This window comes from Passer montanus, unplaced genomic scaffold, assembly GCF_014805655.1.
Source record: "Passer montanus isolate IOZ18808 unplaced genomic scaffold, ASM1480565v1 scaffold1, whole genome shotgun sequence".
Lineage (NCBI taxonomy): Eukaryota > Metazoa > Chordata > Aves > Passeriformes > Passeridae > Passer > Passer montanus.
Window position 1 is genome coordinate 24,732,747 of NW_024356504.1, and position 25,566 is coordinate 24,758,312.

General features: G+C 37.3%; 1 protein-coding gene across 1 annotated transcript in view; it reads left to right on the forward strand.

Annotated features, from left to right (window-relative positions):
* The window catches only part of ARHGAP15 (Rho GTPase activating protein 15), a 322,265-nt gene that overhangs the window by 182,137 nt on the left and 114,562 nt on the right, over positions 1 to 25,566 (forward strand). Inside the window, exons 10-11 of the mRNA XM_039702307.1 lie at positions 5,778 to 5,900; positions 14,847 to 14,945. Coding sequence (XP_039558241.1) covers positions 5,778 to 5,900; positions 14,847 to 14,945 — 222 coding nt within the window. The remainder of the gene's footprint in view (positions 1 to 5,777; positions 5,901 to 14,846; positions 14,946 to 25,566) is intronic.

Consider the following 25,566-nt stretch of genomic DNA (forward strand, 5'->3'; position numbering starts at 1 on the left):
CAGCCATTTTATTGAATCTTTACTGCTAATGCACGCAAATTTCACAAAGTGTAATGACACTACTGAGCACTTAAGTTGTTAGGCTGTCATATTACAGAAAAATTATTTGTGCTATATAATCACTGTTTTCTTTTTCCTATTGTTTATTTCTGAGCTTACTTCATAAACATCTGTAAATGTAGATATACTTGCTGTGGCAAATATCTATTATTGCGCCATAAACCTGAATGACTTCGGGTCCTTTGGTGCCAAATCAAACAAAATCTTCTGAGCCTCTCCTGGAAGGTGATACCCATTCTGATGCTGCACATTTTGAGTCTATGCTCTGTAGTTATAAAATCTGTAATTTTGAAGCTTATAAGAATAATGATCAGAGGCAATGCCCAATTCCTGATTTTTTTTCCCCTCATTTGTTTTTCTAATGCCTTTAAAGCTGACTGTGTACCTGTCTCTCATTCTACTCTTTCACCAAAAAAAAAAAAAAAAAAGTAACTGTAGTGTGTATAATTCAGAAGCATGCCCAGGGATTTCACTAAGGGATAAAATGGGATGACTGGCAAAAGTCCTTAACTCAATAAGGAAGGTGAGGTGAATTCTTTATCCTTAGAGAGCAGGTTTTATTGGCTGCATCTCAGAGCATCACAAAGAAAAGGAAGGAGGAAGGACTTGGGTTTGTCACTTTCAAAACTCTGGTGCTGGTTTTCAACTGTCTATTTTTACAGGCAATGATGCATGCTGCTCCTTCCTTAAAGGACTAACAGTAGTTTCACATCTGCTGCAGACCAAAAAAAATTGATGAAATGTTGAATTCTCAATTCCAGTGGTATCTAATAAAACTTCAAGTCATGAGTCAATATATTCAATTACAATGTAGTTTAGAATGTAAGCATAATCATACACCTCTGCATATTAAGATATGTTTCTCAGAAATATAAGACACTCAGCAATTAAACATCCCCATTACTTGAAATTAATTAATTAACTAATTAATTCCTTCCAATTAATATTTTCACACATATGTGGTAGCACTGCTGTTAGACTGGCACTTTCTCCAAAGTCATGGAGACCTATTCCTGCCTCCCTCTTTTGCCATCTCAGCTTTGTTTCAGTCCTGCAAGGTGCTGCTGAGGACTCTGGTTATGAGTCTGTAAAGGACTTTAGAAAATTATTATTTTAAGACATCAGACACGAGAGTTAAGCACAAGGATCTGTTCATATGTGTTTTAAGAAAGTTGCAGCTAGGATTTTGATCAGTGTATTTTGAATGGTGAAGCCTGTTGTTTTTAGTATTCCTCGGGAAATAATTACTTTAACTCCATTTATGGGTTTTATCATTATACTACAACTCATCTATTTCTAAGAACTTCACCAAATTATAATGTCTTTGAAGAGTACTAAAAAATATGGATGGCAAGACTAATTGTTGGTTTTTTTTTTTCCTGGAGATCAAGGCTAATGGAAGAGAAGGTAGGAATGCAATGGTATTTAAATCTCTTAACCCTTTATCCATTCCCACTGCTGCTCTTCATTCTGCTCTTCCCATCCAAATGAATTACATACGGTAATTTTGGGTGTTATAATAAACAGATAGGCATCATAATAATGTATTTCAGTTAGGAAGAGGTACTTGAAAGAAATTGGTTTTGCAATACACATGATGTGAGACAATCAATAGTGCTTTAGTCTGACAAGCACTGTCAATATCCATTGTCACAGTTCAGAAAGTCATTAATGGATAGTTCTTCAAAAACCAATGCTTTCAACACGTTGGAAGTGTTCAGATACACTGTACCTGGCAGGAATTAATCATAGGTAAACCCCTGAGATTATGTACAAATGCAGAGTAAATTAAGAGTGAAATAAAAGTCATTGGAAGGAATTTGAGATCGTGTTCTAGGGAGTTACAAAGTCTTGCCAATAAAATATGGAGTTTAGGACACATTAAAAAATTTTACACTCTGAATCATCCAGGCTTTGCTCAGAAAATCACACCCAGGCAAAACATTCTTCTGGAAATACATTGTCTAGGTGCACAGTTAAATTCAGAGGAAGTAATCTCATAAATATTTTTATCCTGGCCCTGAAGAGTTCAGGGCCTTGCCTACCTCTGTGAGAGGTCACCACACCAAAATCTTGGAGCAAGGCTTTTGTAGCTTCACCCTGCAATTTGTTGGTCACTGCTTAATCCTGATTAAAATATAGTAAATTTATTCTCATTGCATCAATTTATTCTCATTGCATGCTTACAATCCAGGACGTTGAAAGTCAAAAGGTAATTATTCATCTGTACATCTCAAAACTTACTTTGTTTTCTGTGGAACTGTGTCACTGGGAGGTGTTGCATTCATTCTTGCTTTAATGCTTCTGTTATTTATATGCTATTATTAAGGCTAGATTTGAATAAGGTTTCAGACAATTTTTGCAAGCTAGAAAAGTAAAAGTCCGTGTTAGATCAGTGCTTTTTGGTGGTTTTTTTTTTTTTTTTGGGGGGGGGGGTTGGTTTTTGTTTTTTTTTTTGTTTGTTTGGTTTTATTTCTGAGCATTTGACATGTTCTTATCCCCTCTAATTCAGCCAATGTTATTACAGTGATATGCAATGATAAGGGCCAAAGATGTATTCTTTCTTTTAGTCCTAAAAATGTGTTTATGCTATTTTATTTTCTGTACCCAATCTGAATGGCACTTCCCTATTGTGATTAGCTAGTTTGACTTCATACATCTTAAGAATTGAGGAAAAGATCTTGCCATTATTCCATTTGTCCTTTCATACCTTTCCAACCTGTGGAATAAAGCAGGTCTAATAAAGTATCAAAGGTAATCAGAAATGCTTTTCTAGATCTAAGGATTCAATTTACTACCAGCCAAACATGAAAATCAGACAATATTCAGCTTACAGTTTTGGTGATGAGGTGTCCTTGCACACACTTGCACTAGCAGAGAAAATTATTGTTGTTTTATACTTCAGTCCTTAACAGTCTTATTTTTGCTTCTGTATGGAACTGACTTTTCCTTTTTTATATTGTTTGATATTTGCCAGCCCTCTGTCATGTAGGATACTTCTGGCCAGATCCAGAACCTGAAATTTAAAAAGGAAGGTGTTAAAAAACGTATTAATTGTGCTTTTTGAGTTGTATAACTATTGCAGTTTTTTGGGTTTTGTTTTTAGGGTTTTTTTTTAATATTTGGTATAGCACAGCCATTTTAATGTGGGGATATGTGAGAAGAATTGTTTGGCAAGAGAAGGAATATTTCTAAGTGAGATCCCAACATGAATATTTCTGCCTAAGCTTGGTTTTGGAACATCCTTTCTAAACCCTTAAATTTCCGTGAGGCTTGGAGTTTTTTGGTTTTTATTTTTTTGGTGACTCACATGTATTTAATAGAATAAAATGAGAAATTCATCAACTGTTGTTTTGAACTTTGTGCCATACAGGAAAATGTGGTACATACAAAGATATCCATGACAATAATTATTCCTTCCTCTAGATGTAGTTTTAACACCATAATTGCTGTTTCAGGTATAAAACTTCAAGCTGGGTTAACTGTCTTTCTAAAGAGAGGGATGTTCACCCTGCTGTCCCACCCTTCACAAGACAACCACATGGACTTACTTCGCTGGGAACACCTTAAATAGTTAAAGTGGGCATAAAACACTTCAGAGCCCCCAGAATGGGAAAAATGGCAGGCAGATGGTGGACTTAAAGTTTATTTTCACTCCTGCATCTTTTACATCACTTGGGGAAGCTTCAGGATAAAGCCAACCTAGTTGTGAATTGCTATGGACAGAGTGACACTGAGCAAAAGAGACCCCAAACTAAATACAACTCACTTCACTGTTTCAAAGTACCACTAAGATGCAGAATTAGAAACATCCATTTGTTGTTCTTTTTATAGCACAGCCAAGTGACTTGGAATTTTAGCTTGTCCCTGCCAAGGATTGCTCAATTTTGAGCAAAAAGTCCTTTGCTATAATGTTAAAAAAGCACCAACCATCAATTGAATGCTAATCTTTATGTTCTATGATACATCTCTCCAGGAATGCTACCATTAAAAAATGTGAATTTCAGTTTTCATAAGTGATGGATTATTGTACCAAGCCATGCATTTTCCAGTAAAGTGTCCTTTTATTTGTCCTGTGTGATTACTAGTTTGTGGAAGTATGTGTGGGGTCACTTTAGTGCTGTGGGAAAATGGAACACTCTTCTGTTAAAATCAGTAGTGAAATCAGAAGCAAACTATGCTCTGATCATTGTAGGCATGTGTTTAAATATTGCTTTCCTTAATTGGCTATGTTCTATTTACTTAAAATGAACAATTTGGCAAGTTTTTCTCCCTTGACAACAGCAAAGCATAAACCATTTTATAAGTTTGGCTGTTAAAATCAGATTTGTAATGTAAACCACAATATTCCAGGGCTGTTGCTGCTGCTTAACCAGTTATTTTAGCTTGCCATTGTTTTGTGATTGTGCACCTTTAAATGTTCTGGTTCTGTTTAAAACTAATGCAAAATGCCTTGATTAAAAAAAAAAAAAGACTGATAATAATGATCATACCTTTAATTTTGCTCTCTCTCTTTGCTTGGATCCTCTGTCTGGAGATTGCTGCATTATAGGGGAGGTTCTGCATGGGGAGAGAAGGGAGCATGTCTGCAACTCCAGCTAAATTATCTCTTTAGAGATTCTGTCAAAGGGACAATGGACCAGGCTCCTGCCAATGCACCTTGTGGAGAATATTGTATTTTGGTGGATTGATTGATTGATTAATTGCTTAATTGATTTCCAAGAGAAGATGGAAGGCTGTTCTTTCCTTAGAAAGAGCCTCTCTGAGCTGGAGGCCTTTGCCAAGGGAGGCTGCAGCATTCTGGCTGCCCCATTAGACTAGTCAGAAATGGGCACAGTGACAGAGCTCAGGACACTGAACAAGAGTCATTCAAGGGTGGCAAGTCTCAGGTGATTTGTTAAAAATCTTTGAAAAACAGCTTTTTCAGGAAAAACTCTAGGAAGGGTCTCCCCATGGCATCTCTGCTGCTTCTGGAACAGGCTGAACTTCTCCTTACTATTTTGATAGCCATCATGGTGCCCTCTAAGCACCTCAGCAGAGAAAAAGTTAAATTTATGCCTTTGAAACCTCCTCCAGGGGATTTTCTGCAGCTGGATTCTATGTCTTTTTGACACAGAGCAGGAATAAATTGCACTCAAATTGTTTCTCAGTTTGGTAAATGCTTAAATATAATAAAATATAATCATTAGGACGGGAATACTTTTCTTTCCATAAATTAATGCGTCTTGCACACATTTCGTGGCACACAGCCATGTTTTCTATAACTGCATTAAATATATATATAACGCTTAATCCATCTTGGCAAGAGAATCCAGTCCTTCTCCAGTGGTGTGACCATCCATCCTCTCTCCTTGCTAGGAGTGCACAGCTAATAGCGCGTAGCACACTCGGAGCCCGGAGTCAGGGCTGAAAAATCACCCATGTGAAACCTGTGGGATTCGTGAACACTTCATGAGCAAACTGGTCGCCATCCAAATACTTAGGGGCAATAAATAACCGAGCTCTGTGCGTAACCGGCAGAGTGAACTCATCGTGTTTATTCACAAAAGTATTAATCAGATGGTTTGGAGTGTCCAACCAGCCACGCTGCTGACCTACCGCATCACTGGGATCTTACCAGGGTGGTTATGGCCATGCTTTTCTCAGGATATCTCAGAAGCCTACTCTTAATTTAGAAATATCATTTCACTAAAACTTTCTCTCTTGATTTCCTTCAGTTTTCAGGCTGAACTACAGTGCCTCTGACACAAATGACAGAAACCGAATTAAAAGCAGATTAAAGAAGTTCATCTCCCGAAGACCCTCCTTGAAAACATTGCAAGAAAAGGGACTTATTAAAGGTGTGTTCAGTATTCTATTCCTCTTTTTGGTGTAACAATTAAAAAATCACAAAAGAATATTGGACTCAGTACATTGGACAAGCACTTCTTAAATACAGTTTTGTTGCTGTGTCTCATAATACACTGGTGAACTATAATGAAAAAGGAGTCAATGTATGGTTCATCTACCTCTGTGATATCTGACTGTTCCTCCAGTTTTTCTGCTTTGGTGTGCAAGTGGTAGAAGCCCCTTCCTTTAACACCATGAACAATGCAAATCAAGATGCTGCACAACTCCATTGCTTTTTAAGAAAAGAATATTGATATAGTTTTATGTTTTAGAACCCAAAATAGGACCCTCAAATGCTGTGCTGACTAATTTGTTGAAAGACTTTCTGCTGTCTTCTCTCATTATTTTTCTAACTCACCAACAAAATCCGTTTTTAACAATTTGAAATACGTGTCAGCAAATAAGAAATGCTTTGAATCTGTGGGGTTTTTTCCCAATTCCAATTTCTTGCCAAACTGGTCAGCCATCACTTTCACATATTCTTAAAAAATTGTTTCTTTGATAAAACGTGTTTGTTAGTTTATCCAAGAAGTGTTTCACTGAGAAGCTGGTAGTTAACTTGAAGGCAGTAGCATTCTGACCACTAACATCCAAGTAAAGCTGTGTTTTTAAATATTGTCTGGAATAATGCTTGAAAAATTTACGCACTCCCAAATTATTATGTGTGAAACCCACAACTGCACATGCAAATTGACTAGAAAGAGGCATTTTGCCAGCCACCCCTGTCAATCTCTGGAGTGTGAGTTTTCCAGTGGTGTGTCAAAAATGGCAAGGGGTGTTCCTAGTGTGTATTAAACTTGTCTGTCCTGAGCCAAGAGATTGACCCCAGCCAGAATAAGCTAAAGCAGCTACAAGAGTTCAACACCAGCTGGGCCCATGTCTGGAGAGAAGAAGATTTGATGAATTAAGTTCTTATGTTTTAGATACGTGCAGAGATTCTCAGTGCAGTGTTGTTTACTGTAAGGAAATCTTCATTATATGAAGCCTCAACATGCCTCATTTATAGGGTTCTGCTTCCAGCTCACACAGAAACTTTTAAAAAATGTGATTTATGTGTCAATATGTGTGTGTGGGGTGTGCACACCTGCACACCAAACTTTCAGGATCTGTCCTTACATGTTTGTAGTAACCAATTTCAATACTTCAGAGGGTTTTGCCTTTTTGAAGCACTTTGTGAGTTGAGGGTGGGATTTGAATGCATCATGTTAGTTTGTTTCAGTTATTACAGTAAAAGAGGAGTAATTTGTAGTCTTTTAATTTCTGGATTTAAGAGTTGGGGTTTTTTTTAGTTTAATAAATTGTGGCTGATGAATATCCTACAGTGTTACATAGGGATCAGATGTGATCCCTGCTAACAAATCCAGATTCATTAGCATAACTCAAATCCACCCTCTAATATATCTCTCTAGGAAAGCCAGATGAATTTGGGTTTGGCTAGAGTTGCATTAAACTCTTGATTCATAAACATAACTTGGTTCTACCTGGGGTACTTTTCCATTGGTAACAGAAGTGCTGTTGATTGGCACAGTAACTCAGAATCCGGCCCCAGCACAGTTTTATTACCAAACTAATGTTGCCATGAAGAAAACGTGTTAGTTATCTACCATGAAGTTTCATTAGGATTAGGTTTTGGCCATGCAAATGAGGCAGGATTCGTTAGCACGGTTTAATTCCAATCTACAGTAAGTCTATGTGAAATGCTCATTTGATAAGGTTCCTTCATTGTCTTCACCACAGTTTATCCCCTTAATCTGCTAAAATGTTATGAAAATGCAGTTGCAGTGCTTATGCAGAGACCACTTTTAAATGTTAATTTTTAGTCTTGTATTAGAATATTTTTAAATCACAAAATGCAACCACCCAGATTACCAATGAAAAGCTTGCCAAATTTATGTATATAAGATGCATCTATTTATTTTTCTAAAGGTGACTTAAATGGTTGCAGAAACCCCTCAGAACTATTTATTTGCTCGATTCTTAAGGGAAAAAAATGTTAACCAATTTTTACAAGAAAAAATTCCTCCAGCTCTCAGAACATGCCTACGACCTTTTATTCCATAGGGAAATACTTCTGTCAGAATTGTAAATCCCTTAAAATAGGGGCTTGTAATAAAAGTGTGTATAAAGCATTGCAGGACATCTTGGTACCAAATTCCTGACAAAGAGCTGTTCTGTGTGCTGGTGAAGAATTGATATAAATATCTGTGAAGCGTGTGGTGTTAATTACTCCAATGCAGTGGCACTGTAGGTGCTGTGAAAACCTTCACTTTTCATCAAGTGCTATTCATATTTGCCAGGGGCACTATAAAGCTCTCAAATCTATATTGATTTTTTACATTGTATGTCACACTGGAACCAAAACTCCAATAAATTTAACACGTAAATTATAGTCATGAGTAAATACATTTTAAGGTGGTAAGTTCACTTAAACATAGTCCTGTGCTCAGTGAGTCACTGATGCATGCACACTTGGCCAGAAGACTCCACACATTTCTCCACATTAACCAAATTTGGGAATACAGGCTTCAAAATTAAATAGCAGTTTGATCTCCTGGGGTACTTTGTTCTGCCAACACTATTATCAGGAAATCTAGAAATTATGTGATTGTCATTTAACTCTTACCCAAACTTTGCCTGTGTAGAGCGTAGCAGATATCCATGTAAAAATAAAGTAGGGAGTTAAATGAAAATAGTGAGGAGGATAACAGAGCAGAGAATGTAGAAGACTGATGGTTAAATGTTAGCTACATGTTGATCTGAAAATGAAGATGCACCGACACTTTGCATGACAAAAAGTTATTTTTGTCATCATAGTCCCATTTGCTTTCTAGTCCTGTGCAGAAAAGAAGCCAGAATGGGAACAGCACATTGGCTCCATTCATTGCAGTGGGCTGGTGACTGGGGCTCTTCATGCTCCAGCCAGAGCTCTAATGAAGATCATCTGTCCTTGTTCCATCTCACTCATACTTACACAAAATATCCTTGGTGTCAAAGCTTTTTGAAGCATTTCTGAGGTGATGTGCAATGCAGGGACATTGTGGAATGTGTTTGTGTCTCTAAGCACACTTCTGTTCTTAGATCTATACGTGCACACAACCTAGAAATAGTAAATAAGAGGCATGTCCCATGTCTGCCATTTGAGCAGTGTTATTTTGAGAATAACTGTTCAAATTTATTCTCTAGGGCAGGGGTCCTTGGTTCCTCGGCATTGAAATATTCTCAGAATTTACAGAATCTGCACTAATATGCTAGAAAAATAATATATAAATCTTCTCTTTTAAAACAACTTTATAGTCTATAATTGAACTTTGATCTTTATGTTTGAGCTTTGTCATGATTTAGTATTACCCAAAATGAATTGCCAACCTTCAACTTGATGTTGGCCTCCTAGCATCCTGATTTCTGAGATTTTCTAGACCAACAAAGGAAAATAAACTTCTGTGAAACTGTGATTTTAGAGCTATGATGGTTGTGTTGGTAATACACTATCACAAAATACACTCTCAGCAAAGAATAAAAAAACATGAGCAACAACCTCACATAAATGACACTGTGGGAAATGAGGAAAATGAAGCTATGCAGCTGGCAAGAAATTTATTTAGGTTTCTTTTCTTTTAGGGAGGATCTTTCTTTCCCAAAAGCTAGACACCGAAGGAACTCCATTGAATGTATTTCATAAGCTAAGGCAAAAACCAAAACAGCATAAAATTTGGAACGGTTACAACTGTTTCAAGATGAAAATAAAAGCCACTCAATTGCTAGTGAAAGGAACTAGCTGTGATTTGGCTTGATAGCCTATAGAACAGGGCTCAGCATATGTTGGTGGTTGTGCAGATCACAGCACAGAGATCACCAACCATTCCATTTCCAGGCAAGGAAAAATGTCTTTATTGTATCATATGTTTCACTGGGCCTTGGAGTAGTTCAATGTAATGAGCAGAATGTTCATGAGAAGTCCAAAAGAGCAGATTAAGCTCCACTTTTGGTGTATTCTGTAATCCTTGCAGATTGTGAAGGAATTTTGCAAGTGTTCTGGTGCACATCAGAGCTTAGGGAAAGTTAGGAAATGTTTCCTTTGACTTGCAGGGACAATGGGTCACAAGGGTATTTCTTTCTTTGATATGGACATTTGGAAGCAATTTTCTTAAACCTTGTGGATGAGCAGACACTGAACAAAGTGATTTGTTCCTTTGACAGGATGCTAAAAAATTATTCAGAGAATTTTTAAATGTCTCATTTTGGGAGAATTGTTTTGAGTAGTACAGCAGACACCCTCTCTTTGAATTCAAACAAGCTCTTGTCTTCAGTAAAACACCAGAATTTCTTAAGGGAGACCTGTGTCTGTGGTACTATTTTCGCTTTTTCTGAGAATGTGAAACAAATCTGGCAGCTCATATGCCACTTAATAGTAACTCTTCACAAATGTATTTTTTTTTAATTGATGACCACCACGGATCAACGATATATAGTAAATCTTCACATTAAAAGGACTGGCAAGATTCCCAGCTTGCATAAATCAGGGCAGCTCCATTGACAACCTCGCCGACTTCAGTCAGCTGAGGACCTGCCCCACTTATTGTAAAAGTGTCATGGCATTTTTTTGGAGCCCCAGTCTGGAATCAGCATCACTTTAATGTCTGATTTAATGTGTCTGACTACAGATAGAGCAGCTAGAAAAAGTCACCTTTAAGAATATGGCTCCAAATGCATGACTTCCCTCTGCAAGAGTTCACAGCTCTGGTGCCTACTGTCCTATCCCTCTCCTTGTACATTCATCTCTGATTTTCTCTTTTCATTCTCCTTTCCTCTCCCAACATTCAAACAGATACAAAGAAAACAAATGACTTGGATGTTGATGTAAAGCTCTTTTAGACCAGCAGTTCAAATCCAGATGTAGCACAGTTAATTCTGTTCCTGAAAGGCACAGGATTACATAGATATAATTCACATTTCTAAAAACTTGGGCATTGTACCATTATACCATTTCCTCTCATGCCAGAATTTAAGCTTCTTCCTGAGACATGGGAGTATTGGCCATGTCCTTCCTAGTTTTTAAATAAAAAACACTGAAGTATGAGTTTCTTCCAAGTGTGGCCACATCTCATCCATGTACACCCAAAACAGTTAAACAATGACATTCTCAGTGAGGATGTGGCTTTAGTGATTTTGTTTTAATTGTTTCTTTTCCAGAAGAATTGTCTCCCATAGTCAAGATTTCTGCAGCCCAGGGTTAGGGGCTTGGCTGCAGCTGGAGAGAGCTACTCAAAAGAAAAAAAAAATAAAGTAGCCCTGTCAACCTCAGGGAAAACTTGAAGCTCCCCAGAATGAGCAATTCATTGCAGCCATAATCATCATTTTATATTATACAACTTGTGAACGTCCATTCCCTTCTCTGGTTTTATATCCCTCTGTGAAGCTGTCACACACCCCACCATCTCCAGCAGAATTTTTAACGTGCAGATAGCAGGGATGTGTAATGTAAACCATACCACCAAACATATTATGAATATATTGCTCTTCTTAAAAATGCTTGTTGGTTTTTCATACTACAGTATTGACTAACTGTCGGTGTTTGATGTATGGTTTACCAGCCTGATGTAGACTTATGGTTAGAGCTTAACTTGTTAGTTCTGCTTTTGCAGCCAATTCAGAATAACTACAGATGCCCCAAGATATTAAAATTGACTGCTCAAATGGACTCAGTGTGGGAGTTTCATTGGTTTTAAATTGATAACAGCTGAAAGAGTGAATGATTAAAGCTGTATATGGGCATAGTATGCAGCTCCTTTGTACGAGCCCTTGTGAACAGAATCCACTGCATGGGAATTGCCTTTGTTCTAATAAAAGATATTTCTGAACAATTGTTAGTTTAAATTTTTAAATGATGAAACAAGAGCATTTCAGGAGCCTATAGAGGAAATAATTCCTGAGAAACTGGAATAACTCTGAGAAGATAAAGTGGATTTCTATTCAGAGGGGAGCATTTAAAGTTAAGTAGCATTCCATAAGGTGGTAATTGTGTCTATTTCCCAGGCATTTGAGTTAAATAAGCTGGATAGGAAACATAAACTGTCATAACAGGAGGTTAGGAGTGTTGTGTACATCTCTTTTTTTCAAGTCATAAAAGATGAAGTTTTGGAGGACCTTATCACAAATAAATCAAATAAAGGGGGTTTTTGCTTTCCTTATCCCTTTGGGAGCAGTTATTTTATTTTTTTGAAAATATGTTCTGGAGAGTTTTCCCTTAAACTAGTTTTAAAATATGTATATGTCTACGCTTATAAAATAATAAGAAAATAATATTTTAATTTTAGTTACCTACAAATCTAGCCGAAAAAAAGGGAGCAATTCCCCATTCCTTGTTTTTTGAAATACAAATCTTAGTTGAGTATTCCTCAAGCATCCCTGTGACCTCCACAAGTGTAAATATGGCAGTGGAACTGCTGCCATTCCCATGTTTACGTGCAGAAACAGATCCAGCAAAAAAATCAATTTATTAGAGTCACAGAATTCGTGGTCCAGGAGTACTCAGAATTGACATTATTTGGATGACTCATGGGATTGTGTACTTGTAAATACTCATGAATTTCTAGAAGGAGAATATAAACCCCTCCAAAGCAGTTGTGTGCTGTTGTTTTACCATAGACTATTTTGATGCCCAGGAAGTATTAATGCTATTTTGCTGTCCTTTCATCCAAGATAAAAATCCTGAGTGCCTGTGTTCTAAAGAGGTGATTTAAAACTTAACTGTGTAGTACAAAAATGTGACTATATCCATGCAGTGAAAGGCATAAAAAATGGGGTTAAATATTTTGCTGAATATATAGAATCTGAACCAAGAAATGAAGTAACGGACTAGGTGAGAATTGTAAAACTCTTTTCAGACTGTTCAAAATTTCCTCCCAGGAATACCAAACATTCTGTGTTCATGTTGGAGATTGAAAGAGTAACTGTGAAATAATCGTAGAAGTTGATTATAAAGTGGTTATAACACAGAAGAGAAACTGCTGAACAGCAACACACTAATTTCATTTCAGTTCTTCGTGTGTTGCCATCTAAACACAGTGCAGTTCTTTGCCTGTTTTGCTTCTGAAATTGTTTACAAGTGTCTTTGTCCACCAAATAAGACATGTTTTTACTTCTTTTTTAACATAATTTACATTGGAGACCATTCCATATTATGCGAAGAATTTGACAGGTCTTTGCTAAAATTTTAAAAAACAATTAAGATGTCAAAAGAGGAAGTGCTAGTACATTTTAATCATAAATCTCTGTATGTATAATTACCACTGAAGGCAGCTATAAATGTTTTATGAAGAAAATGTAACCAGACTGTGCTTTGTCAGAAACATAACCCCAAAACATGTAACAGACTGTTCGCTAATGCTTAACGCCACACATGCACACAACCTTCCTCAGAGCAGTGCTGTGAACCCAGTCCTCCATCCCTTCTGCAGCCCAAACTCTGACTAACTTCAATTCAAGCTTTGATGTACTCTCCCAGAATGCAGATCACACACTTTGGGAGGTGCTGCAATAAACTACCCTGGTGCATCTTGAGAAGTCCAAAGTGACCCAGGCCCTGCACCTTGGTTCTGTCACTGTGTTCCCTGCTCTGGGTATCAGGAAAGAAAAGGCAATTGAGTTCTCTTGAAATCTGAGTATGAAATAGTGGTGATTAATGAAAATGAAGCTCATTGCGGCACAGAATTTTTTTTAATAATGGGGTTTTGCTTGTTAGTGAGGATAAGTTGGTTTTAGAGCAAAAAACAATTGGTTATGGGCCAGTATGGTGGAACTGACTATGGAGGAAACATCCAATTCCATGGGAGCTGCTGGGTTTTCTATGCAAAGTCCAGACTGGTGCTATCACCTTTCAGCTATCTATATAATAATTTTCAAAGCCTCCACACCAATTTACAAACTGTAGTGCTCTGTTGAAATGCTATATGGAGACTGTCTCTTTGGATAAATGATGACAGTACACTCCTATTGTTTCAGCATTTAACTGGCTCCTATTGAATAGTTCCTCTCATCTGTTTGATTCATTCTGATTTTAGCTGACAACGTCCCTGTTACTGATTGCTCTTTTCATAATCTCTCAAACACACAGAGTGGAAATGAGGTGGAGGAAGCTAATTAGTAATCTGACGGGTTGAACCTGCTAATACAAATATATTTCAAGATCAACAGTCAAAGTTGATCAAAACTTTGAAATCACAAAAACTAAAAGGTGGCATTATCTAGTTAAAGGATTGCTCGTGAAGGAAGTGAGACTAATCATTAGTTAAATATCGTATAAGATGAAATCCTCATCAAAAGGCATCTAGTATCTTCTGTTTTTCTGAGCAGGCAATTCGATCAGTAAAGAAAAAGATTTTGTGAAATTGAGATGAAATTGTGCTGAGTCCTGATGATGCAAAGTGATGAAGTTGTTGCCCTCATACAGTGCTCCATGAAAGAGTGAAACTTCCAAATGCATGGAAGGGACAGGTCACCCAACCAGATGAGTTTCCAGGTTGGACCAAGTGCATCTTGTAGAAATTTGTATTCAATGACTTACGGAGCTGTAGCTCTGGAACTGCCTGCACATTTTCTATGGCAGGTCCAACCAAACTCTGGAGACTCCAAGCCTTACAAAGGTCAAAATTAAGGTGGAAGTGGCAATTGAAATTGAATCCAAGGGGAAGCATCAAGCACTATGAGCAGCAGATGTGGAGGGATTTTGTTTTGGGGCAAAAGCTGATGACCACTAGGACTCAAAAAGGATTTGATTCCAGCTTTGTCTATGCATCTTCAGTATCTGATTTTAAATTAATAGGCAACCTGAGAAGAGATAAAAATCCCACTAATAATAATATGCCTTGATGTATTTTCCTCTTGTCTTCCAAATGTAGATCAAATTTTTGGCTCCCATTTGCACTTGGTTTGTGAGCATGAGAAATCTACAGTTCCCCAGTTTGTAAGACTCTGCATAGAAGCTGTTGAAAAAAGAGGTGAGCACCTTATTATTTAATACTTTTTTTTTCTCTAATAGTAATCAAAACTTTAACCTTGTAACTCTGCTTGGATTGCTAGGCAGACAGTACACTCTATAATATAGTTATGAATGGAACTATATCACATTCTGTGTATCTTCATTTTCTTTATATGGTAAGACATTAATAGAACTCATTCATGCTGATTATTCCATATTTTTTTGACATGTTGTTGGTTTAGTCTTTCTCTGGGTAAGCAAATGTTAGCCATCGATAAAATGTCAGTAATTTCATTCTGAAGTCCCTGGTGAAGGTAAGGCAAATACTTTTTCCTATGTCTTGAATTGTATTTAACCAAAATAAATGTTATTCTAGCATGACCATTTTTAATTTTTTTTTAATGAGTGCGGGTGTCTAATTTTTACAGTTATTTTAAAAGCCATGATATTGCAAAAATACTGAAATGAGTATTCATCCTCATTAAAAGTTTTGATTAATAAGAAGGATTTTCATAGTACAAAAAAGATGTACTTAACACCTTTGCCTGCCTTCCTTTCTGCAGTGTGTATCTTCTCTCACTGAAGGTCATTTTCTTTGGAAGGTGCATGCGGTAGATGCAGAATCTTAAAATGTATTGTATAAAAATGTGAGGCTTCATCACCATCTGTTACAAGTTTACAACTTGTTCCAGGGATCTGGGGAAACATATATCTTGCAAAATATAGAAAATTTATTTTCAGAATAAGGCTGGGTGAACCCATTGTCACTGCCATATACCAGAGTCTCAGAACAAGAGAATCCATGAAAAATAAAAAGATACTTAGAGTGTTACCCACAAAGGAAAAAGCTATTTTAATTCTGCCATTGTTACCTGGTTTTATAGTGAAAGGTGCAATAAAACTACCCTGGAGTTTCAAACTCAGGGAAATTCATGCTTTAATTATACAGCAAAGAGAGCACTGGGATATTATTATTCCCAGAATGATTGGCAGGAAGTCAGAGACTGAAACAAACTGGAGATCGTTCAGCAGGGGGAGATAGTAGCATTGGGTTTTTGTGGAGGAAGGCTGGAGGCTGGATAAAAAAAGGGGGAAAATGTGTGAAGTGCCTATTAATAGAGGAGGAATTGTGAGGTGAAATTCAGAACATGAAAAGGAAAGGCAGAGATTAGATTGCAAAAATGCCGCTCCATGCAGAACATGTCTAACAAACTGCATGGTTACAACCTCAGCACAAGTTCCCTCAAGAATGTGCTGGATATTTCATAGATGTTTTGGAGTATCTGACCAGTCCTCCAAGCAGAAGTGAGGCCAGAGGTCTCTGCACTGCTGAACTGTAATAGAAAAATTCAAGGAATGTAATTAGATGTTTACAGTCTGTGTGATTATCAACAAAATGGTCATATTGGAAACTGGATGTATCACCATTCCTTCAAAGGCGGTCATCCTTCTGAGTACTGCACTATAGTTCTTGTGTTTCCTTCAAACTTGCTGTGACTTAGAGAAGCTTACCCGTTTTGGTTAGCCTAACATGTAAATAAAAGCTAATCACATGGCATGAGATAAAATTTTCATGTTATCACTATATTTATGAGTTTATATTTTATATGCACTTTTTTTCTATTATCGTTTTCTTGGATTAAGATGCTTTCATTTACTCACATTCTATTTACTCAAAGTGTTGTTTTTACTGAGTTCTGGCATAAACTATCTCAGGACAGCAGTAATTTATGTGAAGCTAAGTCCAATGTTTATGCAAGCTTCTGATGACATTTTGTGCCGGGGTTGGTATTAGGAAGCAGCATGTGGAGGTGCCAAGTCTCCCGGCATGGCTGAGACTCAACAGATCTGAAACCCTCCTCTTAATGGCCAGATATGCCTCCAGCCAAGACACTCAACTGCAGAGTCATGGGAAATACTTATGTACCAATTATGGGAAAGGCACATTTAATGAAAACTGTATGTTTACTTTCATAGTCTTAGTAAAATGGCCTAGATACTCGGTACAGCTGGCATATTGGCTGTGGTAGAAAAGCTTTCTTTTCCTATTTAGAGGATATATCATCCACATACTGTAACTGTACCAAAAATGTTACGTGCGTGCTTCGCTTCAGATAAAGCATTATTAGGAAAAAAAGACCTTGGGAGACCATCCCTAAATATTACTTTCAAACCATTCGTGATCCAATGAACGGTTGTGCTCTTAGCTATCAGCTCATGGATTTAGTTTTTATTCAGCTACTGGTTTTCTGTTTATTTTTCTGAATTTTAAAGCAAAATCACTGCGTTTTTGGTGCAGAAAATCACAGAAAAAAAAGTCTAGCAGTGATCTGAATAAACAATATTAATTAGTACATTTTCCTGTGTGGACAAGGTTACACACAATAGCCAAATGTAGCAATATTCTCCCACAGATTAGAAATGTACAGGTTGTCATTAACCATTGGTAAGAATTCCTGTTTAGTTAGAGTATTTTAAAATGAATATCAAAAGGATATTCATTCTGAATATATTGTGCTCTAACTTAGATCAGAGTTTGGTCATTTGTCCCCTAGTTTGCTTCTTTCCCATTTCAGAACAGGGGTGCTTTCTAAGATCTGATCTAAAAAAATCTCACACCATAATGCATATTTATCTATCCAACAAGGATTCACTTGTGAATGTGCTATAAATGGAATGAATTCCATTTTTTCAGCCTCTTTTTGTATTTTTAGTTGTTGAAGTAGGACTGTGAAGCAGAAGGTCTTTCTCCATTTTCTCAGCCATCTTGCAGAGCTGGTAGTGGAATTTAATAAAGGGAGGCAATAAAAATGTGCCTGTTCTTGGAAACTTAGAAGGAAATTATCTTTCTTTTTTTTTCTTTTTTTTTTTTTTTAAGAAAGCTCCATTTTTCTCTTCATTCTTCCTGTACTTATGAATTACTTATAATAATTACTGAATTATTCATTCATAATTTTTGATGAACTTCTAGTCCTGGTTATTGAGCTACCCAGACCTGTGCCTCTAAAGTTAAAACTATCTTGGGAAAATGTATTGTATCCTTAGTATTTCATGCAACATCCTAAATAGAAAAACCTCCCATGTCTGTGATGTGACCTGGTGAGGGTAAGAGAATAATTCTATACCATGCAGCAATCAGATTGAAGAAATACAGGGACTACTCGAAGATCTGCAGCATTTCTTCATTTTCTGTCTTCCCAGGGACTTCAGGGGAAAGGTTTTGATAGAAAAGCACATTCTGTGTTTTTTTCCGTTTTCTTCTTTTACTTTACCATTTACGCCTACCTTGAATGGACCTCAGGCTTTTCTGGGGCTATCTGTTGACCTGGCTTTTTCAATCTGTATTCCTGTTTTTCAGTCTGTTCTTCAATCTTCTTCCTTCTTCCCCCTGGGAAGTGTCTGACAGGTAGCACCAGCCCTGAGCTGAGCAGTGCAGGGAGGAGAGCCTGGGACAATCCTCCCAGAGCACTGTAACTCACACACTGCTCACTTCTGCCAAGGGTGGGGCCCACTGCAAGACTTTTTTGGTGTTTCTAGGCCAGATATAATTTCCAGTCATTTCTGGAGTCGCCTATTTATTTTGTTATCCACGACCCTTTAGAAGTCCTGGCTGTCATTTTTTTTTTCTTTTTCATTTTCTTTTTAAAAAAAATATGTGAAAGGCATGAGTAGAACGCATTAAAAAAAATAAAAATATCAGTCTGTGTTGTACCTCAACAACATGCCATCCAATACTTCTCATAGTAGTGTTTTATCGTGTGAAAACAGTCTGATGCTAAACTCTTTTCCAGGGGAGATCATTTGTCTGTGTGTCTAATGACAGAGTAAATGAACACCCCGAGCAGTCCGTATCCTAAACCTACCCAGGGTATCCAGTGTGGCTTGGGTTTTGTAAAGAAATACAGTCCTAATGCTCCAGGGAAATATAATTTAACTTTCATCTCTCTTTTGAAACATCCTTCATTTTCTCCCTCCATTCCCAAATCCAAGTTAGAGTTCTCAAATCAGCCTAAATGACTTGAAAAATGACACTGCAGGCAGCAAAGCTGGTGATTACAGGTACTGTTTCCATGCTGAGCTGGACGTTGCAGATATTGTTTTCTGTTGCTTTTCTTGGAGCACAGGATGCTCTGACAGGAATGATACACAAAATTACATATTTGATTCAATGCCTAAAAGCCACCCTGGGATCCATAACCTTGCTTAAAGATTTAAGAAAGACCTTTAGTCCACTTCTGAGAAGGTTCTTAGCTTAGAAAACTTTATCTTTCAACTTTACTTCTTAGCAGCTGTTATGTTTTTTTGCAGTCGTTTGTTTGACAGGATCCAGTTATAGGTTCCGATGTCTGTTTAAAGAAACAGGGAGGTTGTTGGCTTTAAAATTCCCTTACTGCTTGTGTGTTCAACATTTTCCCAGGCTTTTCTACATAGTTTGCCAAGTAAAGGGACTGACCTTTTGTAGCAAACACTTTTTCATTTCTAAATGCTCACTTTGATTTTTGTCCCATTTTATGCTCATTCCAAACTGTTTACAACCCACTAAAAATGACTGTGAATTATATGTTTGTGTAATGGATTCCTTTTGTGGTCAGAGTGGAATGTTTACTTTGAACAATTAGTTATCTTTGGGCAGATTATAGTGACCTGAAAAAAGAATGGCTAAAATTATTATAGTACCTTAACTATTTCCTTTTGTTATCTTCTCTATGTGTCCAGTGTATTATTTACTGGGTTTCATTGCACTGAGACCCAGGGAACAAATCATGTTAAATAAGAGCAGTGACAAAACCCCCTCTGAGTGTGGGGCTCTTGGCTTGGGGGTGATCTGGGGTAGCACCAGTGAGACTTCAGAGGGCACCATTAGGCGCTTAAAAGCTGGAAGTGCAATTTTAAGAAGGCATGGTTTTGAAAAAAAAAATTTAAGTTCTTGCTCTCCAAAATTCAGATTTCTCACAGGCTCCAAGGTCTGACACCCCAAAGTGCCTAAAACTGATACTCATTTTGGCTTTAATTAACTTAATGTCCATAGCTGTGCTTGATTATGCACATGATTATTGCAGACATGCAGACACGCAGTCTCACGATGCAGAATATTCAGGGTTTAAGGGAGAAAATGACTTTATGGGCAAAGATAAAGTAGCTTATGGGATGTAGTAAAGAAATACAGTCATCCCAATGGAGAGAAATGAAGATAAAAACAGTATTTTAAACTACCTCACCTCCCAAATGCCATGCTGCCCTGTGACAGAAGGTTGTGTCTCTTTCATCAGTTTTATCTGTTAATCTAAAAGCTAAAGTGCAGCTAAAAGCACTTTAAAACCTATTTATAAAAAAGAAAAAAAAAAGAAAGTGATATTTCATTACCTTCTAAATCATATATCGCTTAAAAGGTAGTCAGTATTCTGGTAGAATGTTTACACAGAGGAGAGCTCACTTATCTCAAGGAGTTAAGCAAAGAGGAAATGAGTTTTAAAAAATATAAAGTATTGTGAATATATTTATGTTGCTAGGATAAAAATGAGTTTTTAAAAGAGTCTAATGCTATCTCATTTTCTAATGGAAGAAAGCACTGCAGAAGAATTTTAAAAGAAAAAAAAAATCCCAAACACCTCCTAAAGCTGAGGATTCCCATTCTGAGATCGTTGGCTTTGGTATGGTGGAGTGAGTGGATTATAAAGCAGTGAGGATGGCAGAAGACACAAAGCTTGTGCAGCCAAGAGACAGATTCACAGCCGCTGTATAACACCCCTAGAAATTGTTTAGGTGGGAAAAGCCCTCTAAGATCATTGAGTCCAACCATTCCCCCAGAACTGTCATGGCCACCATTGAACCATGTCCCCAAGTGCCACATCTACACAGCTTTTAAATCACTCCAGGGATGGGGGGTGATTTAAACTCCACCATGATTATGATTCCAACACCTATCTCCACCTCTGTAAGTATTATAATCTCATTATCAGGTTTGAGTTCAACAGCATGTTCCTCAGGATTTATTCAGCTTAAGCAAAATTTTAAATTTTATTTGGTACTCAAAAATAGTTCATTGCCATCCCTGAGGACCTGAGGGAGGCAGTAGGAAAGTACAGGGTAGTCCTGCCAGGGTGTGCTCACCACCATCATGGGCTCCCAGTAAATGCACAGTGCTCCTGGGACACTTCCCAGCACGGTTAGACCAAACCCATCAGCCAGTGGCATAAAGGATTTGTTCTGGCAAGGCTTCCCTGAGACAGGAAACCTCAGGAGACTGACCTATCCTGTCCCATTTTATATTTCTGTCCCATTTTATATTTCTGTCTGAGTGCAGGGTTATTCTCCAACAGCACTTGGCCCTTGAACAACCACTGAAATGTATTCTGTGTTTTTTCACTCTCATATCTTTCTATGCTCAGAGCAAGAAATTCTTCATGAATTGCAGTTTGTTTCCTACAAGTTCATTCACTGATTTTCAGTACTTGTTCTCTTTTGGAAATGTATTTTCCAAGCTCTTGTTTGATTCTCTCAGGCCTGCACATGCTTCCTTGCTTACTCTGATATAATTTTACATTCTGTTTCCAGTGGCTTTAGAATCCAGTACCCTGAAAGTACAGAGATCATGTTGCTCCACCAACTGATCTGAGCCCCTAGTTCTGCTAATTTTGTTCTGTTCATTCTTTCCCACTTTGGGATAATCTATTATGCTTGGATCCAGGCACGCACTAAAAGCTAATACTTCCATGAAGAATGTGCAATTTGTACTGTTTAGCTTGTGATGAGATTCCTTTTATGATTCTATCTTGTTCCAAGGAGGCTTCTGCTCCCAACTTTTATACTCACTGAATGTAAAAGAAAAGAGAAAAAAAAAAAAAAGAAAAGGGGAAGCAAAACAAACTGATAGGAAAAAAAAAATTGCATGCACTCAAAAATATTCAGCAGTTCAGCAGATAAAGCCTTTTTCTAGGGAATTCTGTTGTGCAGAAAAAAATCTGTTTCTAAGGGCATTGAACTATGTTTACTTTAAAGTGGCCAACGAGCATAAACTCAAATGTACACATGAATGCAATATGAAACAACAAAGTTCTGAGAAAAGCCCTTGCAAGTTTGTGATTTAAAATGTTTGGTGCTTTTATTTCTTTTTTTTATTATTTTTTGGTTTTTTAATAAACTCTTCTTCTGAGTAGAAATTAAGAGCGGTTGAATTTAGTGCAAACATATTGGCAAGGTTTCCTCTGCCATTTCTGTCTTCAGGCTCAGGCAATCCCACTATAGCCACCTTTCTTAGAGGAAGAGCCAGTTAATAGTGTTGTGCAAGGTCCAAGTCAGAGTTGGCTCTGAAGGGTATTCACTCTGGGGCCTCTGTGTCTGCTAGAAAGCCACATTCTGAGTTAGAAAAAAATATCAAGAAGTGTCAACAGGAAACATCACGGAAGGGCATACAAGACAAATTAGAGAAAAGGAGACAACAGACAAAAAAGAAAAAAAATGAAAAAATGAATAAAAGCCTTGTAATGACAAGGCACAAAAGAGAATAAATATATAATTATTTTAAAAATTGAAAGAAGATATCTAAGCTGGTTAGAAGAGGAAACAAAGCCATAAAACAGGCAGGTATTTGAACCAGTTGTTGTCTTTGTCATGGTTACCTGATACCTGGTTCATTGATTAATCTGTTCCAGAGGAATGTATCCATTTCTATGAAAAAAAGGGGGGATTTGTATTTTAAGCCGTGCCAGTAACAACAAGCAGACACTCAGTGTTCACCAGAGTAACATTTACAATGCCTGGGCCAAATTCATGCCTTGTGTAATTTTATTGCTTTTACTGGAATTACACCAGAGATGAGTTTGGCCTTTTGCCTTTTTCTAGCATTGTATAATATATCTATTTGTGAACATGTAGAAGGAAACAGGGCATTTTGTCTTCTGAATTTTCCATAAAATCCTGTTCAATAGGCATAATAAATAAAACAAACCACTTAACCTACGAAATAAAAAAAGAATCAAACAACGTTTTCTAGATATTAAAATAATGTTAATACACTTTGTAAATCAAGGAGTTGACACTTGCATGCACAGAAACAAAAAAGTCCAGAGAAATTTAAAGCCAGCTGACTGTGTGTGTGTGTTACTTGCTCTGTGCCAGAGAGAGAATGAAGGTCCTGACTCACCCCCTGGTCAAAGGCAGATTCGGGGAAGCTCACACATGAGGGTATCCACCCCCAATCCATGGAAAAGGTAAAAAGAGAGGCACAAAACTCCTCTCTTTTCCCCCTGAATAAGCTGAGGCTGTGAGGCACCATGCCCTGGTACAGTACACATGCCATCACAGACAAGGAGTTGGCAGGATTTCCACTGCAAACCCCATTTAGTCAGACTTTGCAGTTCAGCCATTAATAGAACACTTTGGGCTAACACTTGACAAAATGAATCTTGGCCTAGAAGAGATGTTCACTCACACACAAACACACACAAAAATAGAAGTTAAGTCCATTAAGTTCCTTTAAAAGGAAAAGAGGTGTAATTTCAGATCCTTTCAATACCTCTCTGCTTAAATAGAAAGTTGTATTTTTTTAAATGTTATGAAAACATAATTGCACAATGCAAACTAATCACTTTTTCTATGGGAAAAAAACCAAACCTACTACAACTACACTATTTTTTTTTTCAAAAAAGTTTTACAGCAATAAAAGAAAACACACTAAAAAAGTTTTACTGTCCATATGCCACACTGTGGGGTCAGTTTAAAAAAAACCCTTCTCCTATTTTTTTTCTGCCTGCAATTCAAGAGAGCAAATAACTGCAGTTGTATTTTATTACTTCAATTATTTGCTGTAGCAGCTTGTGTTACATCAATGTTTTAATCATATAATACCACAGTCTAATGGGATTGATACCTAAGTGAGAGAAATTGTACCAACAGAGAGCTTCAGGAGGAAGGCAGAGGGCAAAGGAGGAGGACAGATTAAAAAGGAGGCTTTATGTGAAGGCTTTAACTTCTTTAAGGGAAGATTTCTTTAGCTTGTTTTGCTCCCCTGAAATTATGAAACTGATTTTATTAGCAATCTAGTAACAGAATTGTCCCTAAATTGGCTACTGCATGATAACCCCTATGGAACTAACAAGTTTTCCAAAGATCTCCAGTTGTCTGTTGGCTCAGCAGATTGTTTCATTATGATCAGGATCCACACAGATCATGGATGCAATTTTATAGCAAACCAACTTCTTTTGTCTTCGCTCAAACAGTGGTTTTGGAGGAATGGCATAGATGTAAATGAGAGCAAAATGTGAGCATTTTGTTTCATAACACAACAAACCTCTTGGATCCTCTAGCTCTCTCCTTGTGGTTCCTTCATGCACCTTTTTTGGTGTCAGAGATGATGACTTTGGAATAACTGAATTTTTTGGGAAACAGATATTGCAATCAGAAACTGCTTTCTCATGCTTATTCTGCTTTGAAATTCATGTAAGTTATTTCTTTCTATAATTCCTGCTTTATTAATACAAGCCTCTCTACACCGAGACAGATGGAAACTTCTCTTGAGGAACCTGAATAGATTCCGTGGTCAATAGTTGTGCCTTACAGTTAAGAAAATGGGTCAGAGTTTTGTTGTTTCAGGACTTTAAGCTTTATCTATTTGAAAAAAAAAATTGTAAATACCCAGATTTTAGTTCAAGATTTAAAAACAAAGGACAGGAACTTGTTTAATTGCCAAGACTATGGGCTGTTACAGGTCATACTGTGGCTCTTAAAATCACCATGGGCTCCTCCAAACCAAAGGTAAGGTGATATCTCTGAAATGTCTTCACTCAGAAGATAAGATGGTCCCCAAAAGGCATAAAGAGGTTTTTCCATGTCTCTTTTCTTCACCTCCCCAGGAAAAATCCCCCCAATATTTGAAACCATATGCTTTGATTTGTCAGTCCTGAGCTGACATGGTGTTATGTGACATAACACACCAAAGTAGCTGCCACCAAATGCCTTCCTCATGCCAGCAGTAACCACACAATGCTGCTGGAGGTACCACAGCTTTTTGTTGACTTAGAAATGAAATAATTTTGATGAGTGTATGGTATCAGTTAGCAAGTGTTGAGTTCCTCATGGTGATACTGCTCATGGTGACTTAAATGGAAAACGGATCAGCTCAGAAACCTTTAATAAGAAAAGTTCCTTCGTGTGCTTGTAGTGATGCCCTGTGGAGCCACGAGAACTAAAAATCTGTCAGCATACTTGGTAGAGACTTTGTTTCATGGTTCTCTAACTCATATGATTGAGATTAAAGTGAACAAAATCTTGGCACATAGCTTGGCAGGCGAGAAGCATTCCTGTGTTTGTGTGTGTGAGACAGAGGGACAAAGAGAGGGGGAAATTTAGCAGCCACTCACTTGGTGTTAAATTATCAGGTGCTACATATTTTTAATAAACCTTAGCAGAAAGATAAGATACATCCTCTACTATTGAAAATTGCTTTCACTTAGACTATAAACTTGCCTTTGAACCAGCTGAGCATCTCCTCTAACCACTGAAAACAAAACCATTCAAATTCTCCAGCCCAAACAAATTGCAAGCCAGACTTGAATCCAAACAAAGAGGTGGAAGGTTCTGGAAGGGTGCTATTTATGCAGGCAGGTTTTCCTACTTTGACACTAAACCAGAACAGCTACAAA